The sequence below is a fragment of the Anabrus simplex genome, chromosome 1 (genome assembly GCF_040414725.1).
Source record: "Anabrus simplex isolate iqAnaSimp1 chromosome 1, ASM4041472v1, whole genome shotgun sequence".
NCBI lineage: Eukaryota > Metazoa > Arthropoda > Insecta > Orthoptera > Tettigoniidae > Anabrus > Anabrus simplex.
Genome location: NC_090265.1, coordinates 27424693 through 27446330, shown reverse-complemented (window position 1 = coordinate 27446330; position 21638 = coordinate 27424693). Strand labels below are relative to the sequence as shown.

The 21638-nt window shown below is 40.7% G+C and overlaps 1 protein-coding gene across 2 annotated transcripts in view; it reads right to left on the bottom strand.

Annotated features, from left to right (window-relative positions):
* LOC136883549 (clarin-3) overlaps positions 1-10924 on the bottom strand; it is a 76296-nt gene extending 65372 nt beyond the window's left edge. For both annotated transcript variants that reach the window (XM_068229930.1, XM_067155928.2), the window contains exon 1: positions 10559-10924. In XM_068229930.1, the coding sequence (XP_068086031.1) occupies positions 10559-10775 (217 nt within the window). In that variant the 5' untranslated portion in view covers positions 10776-10924. The remainder of the gene's footprint in view (positions 1-10558) is intronic.
* Between the last annotated feature and the right edge of the window lie 10714 nt (positions 10925-21638).

Below are 21638 nucleotides of genomic sequence, written 5' to 3'. Positions count from 1 at the left end.
TGCAGGTTTCATGATCAACACAAGCAAGACTAAAGAGGTGAGGATTAATTCGGATGCCATGACCAGTTTGACAGGAAATGGAAAGGAAATTGAGCGAGTTGAGTCCTTCCTCTACCTTGGAAGTATAGTTACAACGGATGGGGGAGCAGAGGAAGATGTTCGAAGCCGTATCCGGAAGGCAAATGGTGCGTTTGTCCAGCTCTGTCCCGTGCGGAAGAATAGAAGCATCTCTAGGAAGACTAAGCTTCGCCTCTTCAACAGCAATGTAAAGTCGATTCTTCTATACGGCTGTGAAACATGGAAAGTTACAAAACAGATCAATAACCAGCTACAGGTGTTCATTAATAGATGCCTGCGTCGCATAACAAATATGAGGTGGCCGGACAAAATCTCGAATGAAGATCTTTGGACCATGACCAATCAGCAGCCGATTGACATCCAGATCAAGGAGAGGAAATGGCGCTGGATCGGGCACACATTAAGGAAGCCGGATGGAACTGATGAGAGGGCGGCGCTGGACTGGAACCCTCAAGGCTCCAGAAAGTGAGGTCGGGCCAAGAAGACCTGGAAGAGGACGATCGAAAAGGAAACCGCAGAGGTTGACAAGACCTGGAGCGAAGTGAAGAGAATGGCCAGGAACCGTATCGTGTGGAGAAATTTCGCCAAGGCCCTATGCTCCAGAGGGAGCAACAGGAAATAAGTCAAGTAAGTCAAGCTCAGAGTTGTTTATTGATTATTATTCGATTTTCTAAAATTGTTACCCAATCTTATGAACTTTTGTACCTGAATTGTAAAGTTTAGACTTAGAAAAGAAACCAAAAGATAGCAGCGAAAGAAATATAACTCCAATATTAAAGTTTTAAATTAATCTTCTGACTGTTTTATATCGACCCATTCATGCCCGCGCCTTCTTTCACCTCTGTCCACCACGGAAATCCTCGTAACAGGGTGCATCAATATTGAAGGATTTAGAATTTAGCTACAGAAGGAATCTTTTACAGAGTTGTTGCGAAGCTTGCATATCCTCGCGTGTGTGGAAACCAGGATTCCACCGGGAAGTGCGATACAAGTAGACGAGTTTTCAGTTTATTATAAGGCAAAAGGAAGGCGAGCCGGCAGGGGTAGATACCCGGGTGGAATAATAGTTATGGTTAGGGAGGATTTGCAAGATAAAATAAACCACATGGAATCAGAAATGGAGGATATGATTTGGCTAAAAATAAACTTTTACGAGGAGAGTGAGAGAGATTTATGTATCGATTCCGTCTACAACCCTCCTGAGGCCTCTCCATTTGCGAAAAAGGATTTCTTTGATGATTTGGCACTAGAAATTAACAGGATTCAAAATATTTTTGAGGACATAGGCATTCTACTGATGGGGGACTTCTACGCGAGGGTAGCAGATCAGAAGCCGTTGTACGACAAAGAGACGGAAGTGTATATACAAAAGAGAGTAAGTCAGAATAAGGACTGTAATACAAATTGAGAAAAGTTGTGTGGTACGGTAGAACTAAATATTTTGAATGGATGGTGGTATGGCGACGAACCAGGGAACCTGACATACATAACGGAGACAGGGAGCAGTATCATAGAATTGGAGCTATGTTCTAGAAATGCGTTGCCTATGATTAAGAGCATGAAGGTTGAGGAATGGGGAGAGTCACATCCAACGAGCTAGAATAACATAGAGAAGCGGAAGCGCTGCCTGGGTGAAGCGAATAGAACGAACGTCCGCCATGTTTCCTGTGGTCACACAAGCAAGGGTGCATGGCCTCTGAATGACGAAAAGTGTAGAAAAGACGCATTTTAGAATCACTGGGGGAGAATTAAAGACCATTGCCGAAAACATTCAAACACAGACTGAGAATACCGCCACTTCATCATATTGCGGCACGAGGGCCAACATCACGATCAATTTATTGTAAAGTATTTCGAAATCATCGCACAGTGACATTCAGTACGAATAGGCCTCGAAGTCGGAACAAGAGCGTTACGTTGAGTGTCTGCTGTGGTTCAGCGTAGATTACGATAAAAACCGTGGACATAAACATTTAGGACAGAAAGCCTTAAAATGATAGGGACCTACAATAGTTTACAACCTTATTCTGATCATATTTTTTAAAGTATTGCATCCCCATGAGTACTGTTTTCCTTAATCTATTTACCCTCCACGACCTCAGCAAGGGATTCCACCTCTCCCACCTCAAGGGCACTGCTCTGGAGCGTGAGACCTTGGGTCGGGGGTACAACTGGGAAGGAGGGCCAGTACATCGCCCAGGTAGCTGCACCTGCTATGCTGAACAGGGGCCTTGTAGGGGGATGGGAAGATAGGGAGGGATAGGCAAGGAAGAGGGAAGGAGAAGTCATGGCTTTAAGTTAGGTACCATCCCGGCATTTGCCTGGAGGAGAAGTGGGAAACCACAGAAAACCACTTCGAGAATGGCTGAGGTGGGAGTCGAACCCACCTCTACTCAGTTGACCTCCCGAGCTGCGTGCTCCTAACCGCATGAACCATGAACTCATTCTAACATCATTTCTCACTGCAGATCAATTGTCAACATAAATGCCTTTGATTGATTTTAATAATATACCAATAATAATAATAATAATAATAATAATAATAATAATAATAATAATAATAATAATAATAATAATAACTATTATAATAATCCTTCCCTGCGAACCGTGTGACGTTGCCGCGGTGGGGAGGCTTGCGCATCCCAGTGAAGCAGATAGCCGAGCCGCAGGTGCAACTGACTGACGAATGGTTCATCGAAATGGGGGTAGCAGCCTTTCGGAAGGTGCAAGGGCGTCAGTCTAGATGATTGACTGATATGGCCTTGTAATAATACTCAACATGGCTTAGCTGTGTTGATACTGCTGAAAGCAACGGGAGACTACAACCGTAACTAACTCTCGAGGACATGCAGCTCTCTCTGTATGAATGATGTACTGATGATGGCTTCCTCCCGGTTAAAATACTCCGGAGGTAAAGTAGTCCCCCATTCGGATATCCGGGTGGGGACTACACGAGAGGGGGCGATCACCAGGAAGATTGATAATGACATTCTGCGAGTCGGAGTGTGGAATGTTAGAAGTCTGAATCGTTGTGGTCGGTTAGAGAATCTGAAAAGGGAGATGAATAGACTAAAGTTAAATGTAGTTGGCAGGAAGAGCAGGATTTTTGGTCAGACGACTACAGAATTATCAACACAAAATCAAACAGAGGAAATGCAGGAGTTGGATTAATAATAAATAAGGAAATGGAGCAGCGTGTAAGCTACTACGACCAGCATAGTGAAAGAATTATTGTCGTCAAGATAGACACCAAACCAATGCCCACCACAATAGTGCAGGTCTATATGCCTACTAGTTCAGCGGATGATGAAGAAATTGAAAGAATATATGAAGAGATAGAAGATTTAATACAAGAAGTAAAAGGTGACGGGAAACTAATTGTGATGGCAGACTGCAGTAGTAGGCCAAGGAAGAGGAGGTAATACGGTAGGAGAATTCGGATTGGGACAAAGGAATGAAAGAAGACGTCGGCTGGTTCAATTCTGCACCGATCATAATTTAGTCCTTTATAATACTTGGTTCAAACACCACAAACGATGGCTGTATACGTGAATGAGACCTGGAGACACTGGAAGACATCAAATAGACTTCTTTGTAGCACGATTTGTTCTGGGAGAATTTCTGAAAAATAGTAGCGATACAAAAATGTTGCAAAGTTTGCGCTGGAAAGACTTGGGAGAAAGGAGACGAGCTACTGGACTAAGTGGTATGCTCCGGGCTGTCAGTGGAGAAATGGCGTGGAATGACATTAGTAGACGAATAAGTTTGAGTGATGTCTTTGAAAGTAGGAAAGATCACAATTTGAAGATAAAGTTGGAAATCAAGAGGACAAATTGGGGCACATGTTAATTTGTAGGAAGGGGAGTTAGGGATTGAATAACTTACCAAGGGAGACGTTCAATAAATTTCCAATTTCTTTGCAATCATTTAAGAAAAGGCCAGGAAAACAACAGATAGGGAATCTGCCACCTGGGCGACTGCCCTAAATGCAGATCAGTAGTGATTGATTGATTGATTGATTGAATGATTGATTATGGTTTGGCAGAGACGCAGAAACCAGATGTTGGAGTGCAAAGCTTTCCCAGGAGCAGATGTGGACTCTGACCACAACTTGGTCATGAAATGCCATCTGAAGTTGAAGAAATTGAAGAAAGGAAGGAATTGCGAGGAGATGGGATCTAGACAAGGTGAAAGAAAAAAGTGTGAGGGATTGTTCCAAGGAACATGTTGAACAAGGACTACACGGAAAGGCTTGAGGTAACACAATAGGTGAAGAATTGACAGTCGTGGAAAATGAGGTAAAAATGAGATGTTAGGAAGGAAGGAAAAATCAACTAATAATAAGGGATTACTCGGTACATACTAGACCTGATTGATGAACGACGAAAATACAAGAATGCAAGATATGAAGAGGGCAGAAAAGAATACGGGCGATTAAAGATTAAAGTGGATAGAAACTGCAAGATAGTTAAGGAAGATTGGCTGAAGGAGAAATGTAAGGATGTTGAAGGTTTTATTGACAGAGGAAAGGTAGATGCTGCATACAGGAAAGCCAACGAAACCTTTGGAGAAAGGAAATCTAGGTGTATGCATATTAAGAGCTCAGATGGGAAACCACTTCTAGGGAAAGAAGACAAAGCAGAAAGATGGCAGGAACATATCCAACAATTGTATCAGAGTAAAGACGTAGATTATATGATTCTGGAACAAGAACAGGCATTTGATGCTTATGAAATGGGAGGCCCAATTTTGAGGTCAGAATTTGACAGAGCCACGAGAGACCTAAATAGAAACAAGACACCTGGAATTGATGATATTCTCTCTCAATTACTGACTGCCTTAGAAGAAACCAGCATGGAGAGGTTATTCCATTTAGTGTGCAGGTGTATGAGACAGGAGAAGTGCCATCCAATTTTCGGCAGAATGTTGTTATACCTATTCCCAAGAAAGCCGGTGGTAACAAGTCTGGAAACTACGCACCTTTAGTTTAGTATCTCGTGCCTGCAAAAATTTGAATACATATTATTTACAGAAGAATGGAAAGACAAGTTGAAGCTGAGTTGGGAGATGATCAATTTGGCTTCAGAAGAAATGTAGGAACACGTGAAGCAATCCTGACTTTACGTCTGATCTTCGAGGATCGAATTAAGAAGGACAAGCGCACGTAAATGGCGTTCGTAGATCTAGAAAAGGCATTCGATAATGTTGATTGGACCAAGCTATTTACGATTCTGAAGGTGATTGGGGTCAGATACCGAGAACGAAGAATTATCTATAATCTGTATAAAAATCAGTCTACAGTGATAAGAATCGAGGGCTTTGAAAAAGAAGCAACATTCCAGAAAGGAGTGAAGCAAGGCTGCAATTTCTTCCCCTTCTTTTTCAATGTTTATATTGAACAGGACGTAAAGGAAATCAAAGAGACATTTGGATAGGGAATCAAAATCCAAGGAGAGGAATTCAAAACTCTGAGATTTGCCGATGATATTGTTATTCTGTCTGAGACTGCAGAAGATCTCGAGAAGTTGCTGAATGGTATGGACGAAGTCTTGGGTAAGGACTACAAGATGAAAATAAATAAGTCCAAAACCAAAATAAATGAGTGCAGTCGAACGAAGGCAGGTGATGTAGGAAATATTAGATTAGGAAATGAAGTCTTAAAGGAAGTAGATGAATATTGTTACTTGGGTAGTAAAATAACTAACGATGGCAGAAGTAAGGAGGACACAAAATGCAGACTAACAAAAGCAAATAAGGCCAATCTTAAGAAAAGAAATTCGCTCACTTCGAACACTGATATCGGAATTGGAAAGATGTTTCTGAACACTTTCGTGTGGAGCGTAGCATTGTATGGAAGTGAAACATGGACGATAACTTGCTCAGAAAGAAGGACAATAGAAGCTTTTGGAATGTGATGTTACAGAAGAATGCTAAAGGTGAGATGGATAGATCGAATCACGATTGAAGAGATACTGAATCGAATTGGTGAGAGGAGATCTATTTGGCTAAATTTGAGGAGAAGAAGTGACAGATAGCACACATCTTAAGACACCCAGTTCAGTTGGTTTTTGATAGAAGTGTAGGTGGTAAGAACGGTAGGGGTAGCCCAAGATATGAATATGACAAACAGATTAGAGTAGATGTAGTGTGCGATAGTTACGTAGAAATGAAAATTTAGCACAGGATAGGCTGGCACGGAGAGCTGCATCAAACTAGTGTCTGTGCTGTTGACTCAAACAACAACAACAACAATAATAGTAATAGTAATCGCCAAACAGACTGGCTTGCAGATATCTTTTGAAAAACCAGAAGTAACATCACAGACGCACCACCAAAACTTGGGACGAAATACGGAGACATCAGGCGAGTAGAAACCTTTAAGTACCTGGTGAGATCATCATGAAAAATGGACTGGACAAGGAAGTATTTAGCGAGCAAATACTGAAACTTGAAACAGCCCACCAAACGTCACGCAAGATCTATCAACAGAAAATGCATGTTCTAAAATACTAAGATACGTCACTTTGAAACGCTTCTGAAGCTACTAGTTACGTATGCAGCCGAAACCCTACCCCTAAATGACCATAACGGACTCTCCGAAGAATTGAAGAGAAAATAGCGCAGAATAATTAGCGGAATGATGGAATCAAACTACAAGAATGACATCCACCAGAAAAGGATCCAACAAGGAAGTCTATAACAAAAGAGAGAAAATTACATACATTATCCGCAAAAGACGGGCATGAGTTTACTGTCACCTCAGACGAATGGACGGAGACAGGTTGTCTAAACAGACCTTTCACCTATTTGATTCAAAACCCAAAACCACGATGCCTTGGTTTAGAAACACCAAAGAAGATCTTCAAGTGCTACAGGTCAAACCGAAAGACGCTTTTGACGAAAGAAGATAGTGACGAACGGGCTAAACCAAGACGAACAACCGAAAGGAAGACACGGTGTCCCTTGGACAGAGGAACGGAAGCAGGTCCACTCAGAAAGAATCAGGAAATTCTGGCCTCAAAAGAAAGCAAAGGTCACTGCCAAATGTAACAAGATAATAATAATAATAATAATAATAATAATAATAATAATAATGTCGATTATCGTTTTTCAATTTCCGGTTTAACAACACCTCTTATTAAACTTCGTTTTATTTCGGTGCTAAGATTATGAGTCATTTCCTTATGTAGAATTACCATTGACATGAATTGCTGTATCCTACTTCGACAAACGCGGGTTTCTGATCGACACATAGTTAATAATGGTTATGTGAACGAAATCTGTGCGCCAGAGTGGATATAACGCAAATCGAGCCTTCTATTTCGAAAACTGCAAAATAATTGCAAAAGTGAACATGAACTAGGTACTTCAAATTCCGTTTGTTAACGACGGGAAATGGGGAAGTGGCCAATTTCTGTACACAGAGGAACACAGGTAATGTGTTCATAAACTTACAAAAGCAGCTTCTGCATTTTTCGACCATGGTCTTTAACAAACTCCATCAAACATCTAGCAATTCTTTCTGTACGTTTATCGTTAGAAATGTTTACAGTTAGAAGAGGCGTTGCGATAATGAGCAGAAGGGAGTTAAGGATGGTATGATGATCTGTGACAGCCCCTCGCGACTGATCCGACGTGTGAAAGTTTGCTGACCACATTAACTGTCGCAGACCCTAATTGTCCTCCCACCCTATTTTCACAATTTTAGGTAAACGATACAAGGAATAGATCCACCGTGGCTCAGGCGGCAGCTCACCGGCCTCTCACCGCTGGATACCGTGGTTCAAATTCCGGTCACTCCATGTGAGATTTGTGCTGGACAAAGCGGAGGCGGGGCAGGTTTTCTTCCGGGTACTCCGGTTTTCCCTGTCATCTTTCATTCCAGCTACACTCTCCACTATCATTTCATTTCATCTGTCAGTCATTATTTATTGCCCCAGAGGAGTGCGACAGGCTTCGGCAGCCGGCACATTTCCTATCCTCGCCGCTAGATGGGGCTTCATTCATTCCATTCCTGACCCGGTCGAATGACTGGAAAAAGGCTGTAGATTTTAGATACGAGGAATACGGATAATTTAATATCACACATATTATCTTCTTATCTAATCTTTGAGTGTCAGGAAGCTGATTAGTCATCTCCCCTCTACACATCATCATCACCACATTTCACACACCTGTAGGGTCGCAGGTACTAACTATGTTGTAAATGAGGAGTTGGCAGAGTTTTACGGTCGGATGCCCTTCCTGACGCCAACCCTACATGGAACGACGTAATCATTATTGCGTGTTTCTGTGGTGGTTGAAAGTGTGGTGTGTTGTCTGAACCAGAAGAATGAATGAATCGCGATTAAAATCCCCGACCCGGCCGGGAATCGAAGCTGGGACCCTCTGAACCGAAGGCCTCAACGTTGACCACTCAGCCAAGGAGTCCATCTCTCCTCTGACAGATGTGGTGTAAAAGTTATTTTCACGTAGTCGATTCCTTTGAGATGTGCTGGTGAAAAAAGCTGCTCACACGTTGGACAGCATTTCGCACCATTGATTCCATAATTAACCAGCTCAACTCCCAAATAGAACTTTGAGTCCCGACCTTTCCTTTTATTTTTTCTCTCTTTTTTTAAGACGGGTGTGCTTCTGGGGTGGAGCTCTATCTGCAATAGCGTAATCAATTGTCCGACATCATTGTAACCATGGCCATCACTATGCACCAGGTCAGTAGCGACATCACCTCACTGTGCGCTTTCTTCCTGTAACTAAGAGCTTGAGAACATCTCGTAGCGAGTGAACCACTTTCTACTCCTCAGTCCAGAATTCAAATCCTTGAACTGGCCGGAAAACGAACCACGGATCTTGGAATAAGAGACAGGCACGCCACCTCTACACCCCAGTGCTGGCTAATAATAATAATAATAATAATAATAATAATAATAATAATAATAATAATAATAATAATAATAATAATAATTTCTTTCTTAATCTGTTTATCCTCTAAGGTTGGTTTTCCTCCGGACTCAGCGAGGGATGCTATCTCTACCGCCTCAAGGGCAGTGTCCTGGAGAGTGAGACTTTGGGTCGGGGAATACAACTGGGAAAGAGGACTAGTACCTCGCCCAGGTGGCCTCACCTGCTATGCTGAACAGGAGCCTTTTGGGGGGACGGGAAGATTGGAAGGGATAGACGGGGTCCATTTCTCCTCCAGGCAAGTGGGAAACCACGGAAAACCATTTCGAGGATGGTTGAGGTGGGAATCGAACCTCCTCTGCTGAGTGGACCCCGTTCCAGACCTCGTACCACTTTTCAAATTTCGTGGCAGAGCCGGGAATCGAACCCGAGCCTCCGGAGGTGGCAGCTAATTTCAGTAACCACTACACCACAGAGGAGGACAATAATAATAATAATAATAATAATATACCGGGTGAGTTGGCCATGGGGTTACGGCCGCGCAGCTTTGAGCTTGCATCCGGGAGATAGTGGGTTCGAACCCCACTGTATGCAGCCCTGAAGATGGTTTTCCGTGGTTTCCTATTTTCACACCAGGCAAATTCTGTGGCTGTATCTTAATTAAGGCCACGGCCACTTCCTTCCCAATCCTAGCCCATTCGTATCCCATCGTTGCCCTAAGACCTACCTGTGTCGGTGCGACGTAAAAAAATGTACATACATACATACATACATACATACATACATACATACATACATACATACATACATTATCATTATAGACTGTTATGCCTTTCAGCGTTCAGTCTGCAAGCCCCTGAGAATTTACTAAACGTCGCCACAATCCTCGATTTGCAACTAGTGTTGTGGCCTCATTTAGTTCTATACCTCTTATCTTTAAATCGTTAGAAACCGAGTCTAACCATCGTCGTCTTGGTCTCCCTCTACTTCTCTTACCCTCCACAACAGAGTCCATTATTCTCCTAGGTAACCTATCCTCCTCCATTCGTCTCACATGACCCCACCACCGAAGCCGTACAGCTTCATCCATCGAGTTCATTCCTAAGTTAGCCTTTATCTCCTCATATAATAATAATAATAATAATAATAATAATAATAATAATAATAATAATAATAATAATAATAATAATAATAATAATAATCACGAGCTCTGGAATGCCTTTTATTTTCTCACAATTTATGAGCCTCACCAATCTTTTGTACATAGGCCTACTCTCATTAACTGTTTGTCTCCCCTGTGGGGGGGGGGGGTCTGTAACCCCTGCCTACCAAGAAAGGGGACAACCAATGAACCTGTAGTCGTTCTCTCGTCTTCTAAGACTAAAAACATATCCATGAATCTACAATGACCGTGTAACGGAGTCATTCTTGAACCTTCTCCGTCAATTTCTTCTTTAAAATAAACTACTGTGTAAACCATTCCCCTGTTTGTTTTATGAAATTCTCAAACAAATTCACATCTGCATTAACCTGCATTCAGTAGACATCAGAGGAGAGAAAACAGACAAGCGATACTTACAGGTAATGGTGAAGACAAATTTCATCTGCAGGACAATCCTCTCGAAACGTCCCGTAAAGAGACCATAGTTGACACTGCCTGTCGTGGAGTTGTCCCTGGGAAGTTTCAGGTCAGACATCACCCACTCCTGGGTGGCCATGGATGTTATAAGCAGTGCTAGCGCTATACACGATAAAATAAACGACCCGAACACGTACTGTCTCTTCGTGGTCGCCATGTTTGGTTCACTTGTGCTCTAGGCTGTTTGAAGAAGAAACATCACCGAGGCCCGGTCGTCACATTCAGCTTGCAACACTCTACGATATCTGCATTGTTCTCTAAACCAGCTGAAAATGTCATTCAATTGAACACCGTAATCTAGGACTGAGTCAGGCTCCGAGTTATCTCAGGAGAATCAGATAACATCCTTATCTCAGTGTGACGCATTGCCCAGTCTACCTTGAGAAATGACTCGTTGCGGAGGTCGGGGGAGGCGCATATTTAAACACTTCAAAACTTAAAACAATTTTCAGTCTCGGAAAACGGGAAGGCGCTTAGGTGGCATATTCCTTATCTGTTGTTTTCCTAGCCTTTTCTTAAATGATTGCAAAGAAATAGGAAATTTATTGAACATCTTCCTTGGCAAGTTATTCCAATCCCTAAGTCCCCTACCTATAAACGAAAATTTGACCCAATTAATCTCTTGAGTTCCAGCTTTATGTTCATATTTCTACTTTTAAATTTTTTTAAAGTTGCTTTACGTCGCACCGACACGCATGGGTCTTATGGCGACGATGGGACAGGGAAGGGCTAGGAATGGGAAGGAAGCGGCCGTGGCTTTAATTAGGGTACAGCCCCAGCATTCCTACTTTTAAAAACACCACTTAAACTTATTCGTCTGCTGATGTCATTCCACGCCATCTCTCCACTGACAGCTCGGAACATACCACTTATTCGATTATAAATAATTAAACAAATAAATAAATAAATAAATAAATAAATAAATACATAAATAAATAAATCACCAATGATTTGCATTTAGGGCTCAGGCCCAGATGGATCTACTAGAAGAATCACCCAGAAGAACTAATATTATTGCATATTCTTACACCTCTAGGCATGTCATAATAATTGACACTTCTGTCCGGTTCAAGGTTGGTCTTCAACAAGCTGAGCAGTGGCAGCGATTAGAGGTGGCATGGGGGGGGGGGTCAGTCGTCCCCCACACCCCACACTTTGTGGAGAAATCATAACATTTTTATTCCATTTTATCCGGCTCAGACTAGGAATTATTAAAACAAAAGCACTTTGTACAAGCTCTGTTTGCTTAGCAGCGAATTTTTACCTTTACTTTCTAATTATTAACAAAATTGTTAGTGGAAATACGCACAAAATGCCTTTCGTCGCCCCGCCGGAAGTAGTGGAGACTTTGCTTGTGCTGTGAGGAAGGGTAGCAGGGGTATATTTTTTGGCCAGAGTCATGGACACTGAGGTATGATTCGCCCGCTTGCCGCGCGCATTCGTCAGTCTGGCAGCCTCTTTAGTGTCTGTCAATTTCTTAGTATGTGGTCAAATTCTAAATGGTTATTAATTGTATAATCACGCCAGTTGTAATGCATGTGTAATAGTGTTCCTTTGGTGAAAGTTTCATTGAATAGTATTGAATTGAATCTCAAGAAAATACTACCACCGCACTTAAGTTGGTAAACTGTCAGCGTCTACCTCTCTGTCGAAATTCGATCAGCGAGCATCCAAAAACTTGCCACTTTGCACCTTTTTTAAAACTTTTGATGAATATACCTGCCCGCTATATCCTACAAACGTGGTACTTTTTTGTCCGATAATATCTTGCCCCCACCCGTTACTTCTAACTTCCAATCGCCTCAATTTTTTAATTTTTTTAATTATTAATACAATTTCCCCCATGAGGAGGCTGCCACAAGGACAAAGTATCAATCAATCAATACTGATCTGCATTTAGGGCAGTCGCCCAGGTGGCAGATTCCCTATCTGTTGCTTTCCTAGCCTTTTCCGAAATGATTTCAAAGAAATTGGAAATTTATTGAACATCTCCCTTGGTAAGTTATTCCAATCCCTAACTCCCCTTCCTATGAATGAATATTTGCCCCAGTTTGTCCTCTTGAATTCCAACTTTATCTTCATATTGTGATCTTTCCTACTTTTATAGACGCCATTCAAAAAAAAATTCGTCTACTAATGTCATTCCACGCCATCTCTCCGCTGACAGCTCGGAACATACCACTTAGTCGAGCAGCTCTTCTTCTTTCTCTCAATTCTTCCCAGCCCAAACATTGCAACATTTTTGTAACGCTACTATTTTGTCGGAAATCACCCAGAACAAATCGAGCTGCTTTTCTTTGGATTTTTTCCAGTTCTTGAATCAGGTAATCCTGGTGAGGGTCCCATACACTGGAACCATACTCTAGTTGGGGTCTTACCAGAGACTTATATGCACTCTCCTTTACATCCTTAGTACAACCCCTAAACACCCTCATAACCATGTGCAGAGATCGGTACCTTTTATTTACAATCCCATTTATGTGATTACCCCAATGAAGATCTTTCCTTATATTAACACCTAGATACTTACAATGATCCCCAAAAGGAACTTTCACCCCATCAACGCAGTAATTAAAACTGAGAGGAATTTTCCTATCAACTACGCAGTATTTTTTCTTGTAAGTTTGGTAATATGCCAGACAGAAATACCCAATACAAGGCTCGGGAATGTGGCATGATGTATGGTTCTTCAAGTGTTATATATAGGTGGTTGTGGAGTATTGCGGCGATAGCGACGTCGTGAAGTCGTGTCCGGTTGACACCGAGAGAATCCCATGGCTGTACAAGAATGTTTAGGGATTGTGGCTCGAGCTCCGATCATGAGTCCATTGTCTAGGTGATATAAGTGCAAGCTGATGAGGTGGATAAAGAAAGTACTGCATATATGAACCTACTGTAATTCAAAGACAGGTATAAGCTCAAATGCACGACATGCTATACCGCGTTTTTGAGGAACTTCGAAACAAATACCACATTCCAACTTCCGGACGAGATGAGATTATAGTCGTCTTAGACCGAAAGAAGAGCTGTCAAATTCTGAAACACAATCTTAATCCACATCTCTAGGTATTGTTTGAAAATTTACGTCACATTATTACATTTTTAATATTATACTGAACCCTTGAACTTAACGTTCCATCGTTGGTCGTCTGCCTCGGCTGCTTCAATAGAATAATATCATACTCATGGATCTTGGGGCCGTTGCGAGTTTTTTGTCTGTCACTTTATCGACCAAACGATATACTCCAGAGGACCGCATCACTACTGACATGATCCATGGAAAATCTGACCTTCAACAAGTAGAAGGTTATCCACCAGTCGTTTATCCTATCGGATATTGGAACATTCCCCGAATGGATCCTTAATCGAACCAAATCGAGCGTCAGTTGCTTTGGATAGGTTGCGAAATATTACTTGAAAGCATGGTGTTCATTACAAGTTAACAGCAATTGTCACAATCAAAAATAAAATTCCACCTTGTAGTGTCATCTCGTGACACCCTTAAGTTACAGATGAATCCCGATGCTGAAACATGCTTTGCCCCAGACAGATGTTCAAAAGGAACCAACAACACGTGATCGATGGGATCATACGTTATATCGTTCTGAGGGAACAAAACTGCGAAGTGCAGGAAAAACATTAATTCATTATGCATTTAGAAGAAATGCCAAACACTCAAGTTAAAGAAAAGTGATAAATCACTTGAACATTTTCTTACTAAACCAACTTTCAGATTATGAAACAATTACGTCGTTAAATTCGATAAATACAAATCCACAATATAAAACCAACAACAGAAAATCTTTGTAATTTTCTAAAACTACGACGACAGTTACAAGTCTGTCTACCTACACTTGTACCATTAAAGCAAACTGCAAGTGGTCGTTAGATCAACGTCTCACACAAATAATGTGAATAACGAAAAATGAAAATAAAATATATTAACAGCTGACGAATCGAAACCGCATTCGTAGAGAAAACCCTACAAAAATCAAGTAAGTGTCAACACACGGCATTATCATAATATGCCGGACACCCGAACAATGAATCTTAAGGAGATATAGAATAGGATTTTAGTTCAAATTTTCAAAAATATCTTATTAACATTATTTATTCCCTGAAGCCTCACCTTTAAAACGGTATACTGATCATTGCTCTACCACAATTCTAACTATGTTAAATTTAGATATTTCTCAGAAGTGGTGCGGCATCATTTCGTTCGCCATCTGTCATTGTTGGCTGCCTTTCAAAATGTTATGTATGTTGACAATGCGAATGGCTTTTTGAATAATCTTCCACTAGCCTTTGGCATTTGAACTACAATCTGAACAGTGATACATTTTTAAACACAACTTAATGTGATTATTATTATTATTAGAAAAGCGCACGAATGTGCATTACAAAGATCATTGACCGTTTTAGTCTTTGCTATAGTCGCATAGAGATTTGTTGTTGTTTTTACATCTTGTGATGTGATACATGTCACAGAACTGATCACACAGAGAACATTCACATTTTTCATTTGGGTCGTGATAAGACATATTTTTACATATTTTATGGTGGTACCCGTGTACTGCTAGTTTTATTATCACATGTCTTAGCTTCTGGTTGGCGTTCGTCCAATTTCGATCCAACATGGCATCTGTGCTGTAGAACTCTAGCGGAATTTCTTCTCTCTTCTTCCGCCTCTCTGCTAGGTGTGCTTCTACATTCATTGTGGATGGCAGTGGTAGTTTTATCCTCAGTTCTTCAATAAGAAAGGGTTCCCGTGCTAGTTCGTATGTTAGGCGGGAACGCGTGTATTTTGAAATGTCCATTATGGTCTTTAGGAATTTTGCCTTAACTCCTTCTATGGTGGCCAGGTCTCTCTTTGTTAGTCTTTCCCATATCAAGTGGATTCCATAGGTGAGTATTGGTAGGATCGTTGTGTCAAATAGGCGCATAGCTGTTTTTAAGGATAACTGCTGTAGATTGTTGATGTCGTACATGGCTTTCATGGCTGCAATTGCTTTGTCTTTTATGTGTAGTCTGAACGTCCCAGTAGTCTGTAAGGTTATTCCCAGGTATTTGAATGAGTTTACTATTTCCACTTTGCCGTCTTCGTATTCTATGTTGTCGTTTGCTGCGTTTCGTCCGCCTTTCCGAAAGACCATCTGTTGAGTTTTTTTCCAGTTTATTTTCAGGCTGTTATTTCCTGCCCATTCAGCCAGCGCTAAGAAAGCGTGTTGGAGCTCTTCCTTCTTTGTTGACCCTAGGACCATGTCGTCTGCATATATGTAGATCACTGCATCCTTTGCTCTTTCTCTGATTGCTTTTGTTACGTCCGCGGTGGCAATATTGAATAGTATGGGGCTGAGTGGATCACCTTGCAGCACTCCATTAGTTTGGGTGATTTCCTTTGTTTTATGGGTCGCATCATCTATGGTGATCTGGTTGTATGCCAGAATATTTCTTATTAGAGCTGTAAGGGGAGTATTTCCAGCCATAGTTTGGAGTTTTGACATTAGTATATTCCTGTCTATTATGTCGAAGGCTTTTGTATAGTCTATGAAGACTGCATAAAATTTTCCTTTGTGAAGCCGTTGTGCTTCTTCTATGTCACTGAATAGGTTTTGGATTGCATGCAGGGTTCCTCTTCCTCTTCTAAATCCAAATTGCTCTTCTGGCATTTTGGGGTCTACTTCTTCAACTATCCTGTTGGTTAGGATTCTTGTTAGCAGCTTGAAGATATTGCTTTCTAGAGCGATTCCTCTGTATGAGTTTGGGTCGCTGGTTTCACCTTTCCCTTTATAGAGGGTTATAAATGTTGATTTTCTCCATTCATCGGGAATATTTCCTAATTCTAGGCATTTATTAAACAGTTTGGACCATATTTCTGCTAGATGCTGCGCGGATTCTTTAAGGTGCTCATTATAAAACCCGTCTGGTCCAGCGGCTCTTTTGCATTTTGTAACTTTGATAGTGTCTAACACCTCTGCTTTGGTGATGGGAGGTATCGCTTCAAGCTGGTTGTTGTATTCAATTTCGTACGCCGCCTGTTTCCTTGCATTGTTGAGAATATGAGTGAAGTGCGTTTCCCAGGTTCCTATTTCTACGTTGCTACTTCTTGATGATCTTCTGGGTCTAATGGCTACATATGGGTCTTTTATTGCTTCTTCAGCGGTTTTTTCACCTTCTTTCTCTATGTATTGATTGCGTTTTTGTGTTAGTAGGTTCTTGTAGTATTTTCGTTTTTCGCCGTATATTTGTAGATCTTCTGGTTTTGACGTTATCTTGGTTTTATGCAACGCATTTAATGTGATTTTTCTTTCTGTGTAGCACTCCTTGTCGAACCACGGTTGAGCTTTTCTTGTGTTCATTTTGTGGGTTATACTTGCTTTTAGCATATTGTTGATTGTTGCTAGGGCTTTGTTTAAATCACTTTCTTTGATTGCCTCTTCTGCTTCAGTTACATTTCCTAATGCTCTCTCTAGTTCTGCCAAGTTTTTCTGGATACGGTGATATTTTCATTTGTTGTTATAACTTTCTTTGGAATCTTGAGTGAGAATTTGGTCTGTATGGGGATGTGTTTTCTCAGCGGGATTACTGGTGAAGTCCACAATCCCTTTTGTTCTAGAATGTGTATATCGTCTCCTTTATGGAATACCAGGTCGATGGTGCTACTTCCATTGTGGGCAAAGTAAGTTTTATGTTTTGGGTCATTCACTAATTTGAAGTTTTCTTCATCAAGAAATGTGAGGACAGCTCTACATTTCATGTCGGGTTTGTCTAGTCTGCAGTTCGTATCTCCTGCTAGTATGATATTTTCTTCTGTGTTTGGAATTTTCCTGAAGGAAAGCGTTAGGAGCTCCATTATTTCTTTTATGTCTGTGTTCGGGCTTATATAAATGCCTATTACAGTGAACTTGATTGTTTTTGCAATTATTAGATTTTCTTCTGTATGTAGGGTCTTCATGGGTCCTATCCATGGTTTGTAGTAGATAGATACACCTCCTGATGGCCTTCCTTCTGTTGGTTTCCTTGCTAGGGAGTGGATAGAGTAGAATCCTTGTATGTCTATATGTTTCGTGAGGAATGTTTCTGTGAGGACTAGTATGTCTGATGTTTGTAAAGCGTTTTCTGGTGCTAGTTTTAGTAGTCCGTTTAGTCCTTCTACATTCCACAGGAGCATGTTTATGGGATTATTCGAGAGATACGCCTTCGTTCCTCCTGGAGAAACGAAATCGAAATCGGCGCACAGTTATTCTTCTTGGCCAGAAGTCAGGATTAGATGTTAATTCTAGACATTGGAATGGGATTCCAACTTTATAGGCTCTGTTTTCTCCTCTTGTTGTGATCTCTTCGCAACTGATGTTTCCTCGGATTCCTTTCTTCCTCAGATAGTTTGTCACCATTTCTGTAGTCGTTTCTTGGTTCAATTTCCCAATAAATAGCCAGGCTTTCTTGTCTGCCGCTTGTAGATCATCTTCTACTGTTCCAGTGCCAATTAATATTTTAGGTGCTGGTTGGCGTTGTTGAGTGCCTTTTAATTTTAGTTGTGACTGCTGCTGTGTATTTCTTTCTTCTTCCGTATCCGCTCTTATTTGTACATTTGTGTTGTTGTCTCTTGGTTGTTGCTTATCGTTTCCTTTTTTTGGGAGTGGGGGGAATTCTTGTTTGGAATCCTTGGAGTCTTTGTTCCTATTGGTTGTTTCATTGGTTTTCATACTTTTTTGTTTGGTCACAGATGGTTCCGGTTCCCCTGTTGAGTATCGGTTGATTGCTTTCTGTACTTTTTGCTCTATGACTGCATCCAGTGTTTGTTGTATATATTCTGTCATTGATTCCACCTTGTGAGTCAGTTCTTCTATCTTTGGGTTATTTACCAGCATGCCCTCTATTTTGGACATGAGTTTCTGGAGTATGTCTTCTTTCTGTTTAATTGCTTGCAGATTTGATTTACAGGTCTTACATATCCATGTTAAGTTGCAGTTACTTTTGCACATTATGTCAAATTCTCCTTGTTTTATTCCAGCGCAGTCTTTATGATGCCATAATTCACAGGCTCCCTCGCACTGTATTGCTTGTTCGTCCTCTTCAAATCCTTTCTTGCATGCACCGCACTTCTCTTCTCTTTGGTTTTCTGTGCGTTTATTTGGCGACATCTTTGGGCAAGTGCGCACTCTCCGTTTCCTCTAACGGTGTTTACTCTGTGAGTTTTTTAGTCGTCCGTAATCTCTTTGTCTTTGTTTTTGCACTTGTATAAATTGTAGTCTGCTATAGATGTTGTACACCTGATATTGGTTAGTTGACACTCGTGTTAATTTGTCTCTTTTAGGTATCTGATTCTTCTATTTGTCACTTACGGGTTGATTTATTTGGACTATAGGCGAACAACTTCTCTCGCATAAATTTATAACGTCATGGCCATCTATATACACTCCTTGATAACTGGAGAACTATCCACGAGTATTTATAAATTCCAGGATAGCCAGCGGAGTTTTATATATGAAGTTAATATCGATTGCTTCTTGGCGAATACTTCTCAGGCATTCTAGGGCGAAAATTTAAAATGGCGGGTCTAACACAAATCCTCAATAGGCAGTTTTGTTATCCGATAGGCCGTGATTTCCAATTGTAACCGTCACTGTCGATTGTTTACCATGTTCATATCAACAATGGCTCTCAACGGCTTCATGGACCACGGAACGCTATTATGTAACACTAATAAGCTGTATGGCTGGTCATTAAACAAATGTACACAAGAATTCCGAATAACTGATCGAACACTTAACTATTTGCAGTACATTTTGCCTGTTTCTATCTCAGATACGACGCATCACCGCACACATTTCACATGACCATTTGTGAACTGTGACTTTTCCCCACTCACTACACACAACTTAATGTGATGCATGTACACAAACAGTAAGTTCAAAGAATAAGTGGAGACAAACGAACGTCGAATTCATGCTGGCCAACACGGAAACTTACAATATCTCTCTCACTACTACCAATATGTCACACTGGATAGCGAAATGTTTTAAAACATACATACTACACTACCGACCACCACAGAAACCCGCATTAGTGATTACTTTACTCCATATAGGGTTGACGTCAGGAAGGGCATCCAGTCATAAAACAAGGCCAAAACCACATGTGATAATGTTGACGACTACGTAGCTAAAAAAGCAAGACAGACAATTAGGGGTGCCAAAAGAAGACTGCAGTATGCCTTCAGATGTGGTGAAAATGATGCAAACTCTGGAGGAGGAATGTTTTAACTTTAAACTCCATTTTCTAAACATTTACTTTATTTGCATTCAGGGAATATTTGGTCAGTTTCTACTCAACATAAAATAAAGAAACTTTCAGGATATGTTTACTTAAATGTTTTACATACATGGAAACAATTATATGTAGATCTGTAGTTTCTTCAAAAAGTTATTGGTCATAATATATTGAAAAACGGTGATGAAAAAATTCTTAGGTAAGAAAAAATTATATTTCCCCCAATATTCCTGTTTAAAACTTATTACCGTTTCAGTATACATAGAATAGCTGTTTCCATTCAGACTAAAAATTGAGGTTATGTACCTAACATGGTTCCCAAGAAAATGTTCCTATAAATTAACATTGTGAAGATAGGCGTTTCCATATCCTCTTAAAGTAATGAAGAGAAAATAGAAAACGAATGTTCGTCGAACTTGAACACGCGCGGCTAAGTAGTAGTGATCAATCTCAGGTTTCCACGTGGGACAACCCTTACATTCATGCCGCTACTGATGGAACGCTATTATGGGAGCACCTTACGGCTAGTAAGAATTATGCCGACACATGGCCTAAATAGCACCTGCTAATATCTTTCACATTTGTATCCACTACTGCAAACACTAACATCGTATGTACAAACGACGTCCTAACCCTGTCATCGACTCAGCGTTACTGTGTCTACTCATCCTTAAATTACATAATACACGCGCCATCCTAAATATATCGTTGAACCAACGTTATGGTATCTACACATCATCCATACTGACAGGCGAAATCGAAACTTTAACACAATACCCGGATATTTAAATCTGATCCTCGTTGAAACTCTTATCACATGACGTGAAATTCACTACAAAAATGAACTCGAACCTGGAAATATTACTGTGTCTATTTCGTACAGTAAAGCGTGAAATCGAAATTAACAACATGTCTGAATACAGTCTCAACACATGCAGTGAGGATCGCTAAATAAAAATACACTCAACTCTCGTAATATTACTGAAAACAATAATCACTACCATCACGATATTCACGGTACAACTCGAGTGTGAGGCTCCAACTGATCTGCAATGTTTCCAGTCAGCGACCGTCTTTCCAGTCTTGACCGTGTTTCAGAATGTATTTTGTTCATGAGGTCGGTTATCGCAAAAAATGCACTTCGCTGGTATCAAACAGAACCGTCACTTAGACTTAACTGCCGTTACCTACGGTCTTACATAAAATAATAATCATGGGAGAACATCAACTTGTACTTAAAATAGGTGTTACAACGCGCTCACTTGGATTTGACAACCTATATATTCATCAGTCGTTCCGGATTGCTATAGGACATCGCTCCTCTCATACAGTCTGTCTCAGAAATATAACACCTCACCCTATACACCATGTCACAAAAATTCCTCTCCGTCAAAATACAGCGCCTATTATGCTCGGCATCCTGCTTGTTCTACATCACTCATAAAATGCAGGCTTACTTTGCCTTTAACATCCTCCTAATTATTCTCATAATGTTTCATTTCCAACACAATCCATTTTTTTCTTGTTTGAAACTGTTCCGGGGTATGTGTGGAAGAAAGAAAGGTGAAAGAAAGCGCAGGCTTGAGTGGGTCTATCTATAATATCAAAAATTTAGCCTAAACTTTAGAAGGTTATATTTCTTTTCCGAAAACAAACTTAACAATCTTTTTCATAACAATATTACAGGTACAAATAGCAATCATTAAATAAGATTGGGAAAATCCAATATTATTGATATTTACAGGCT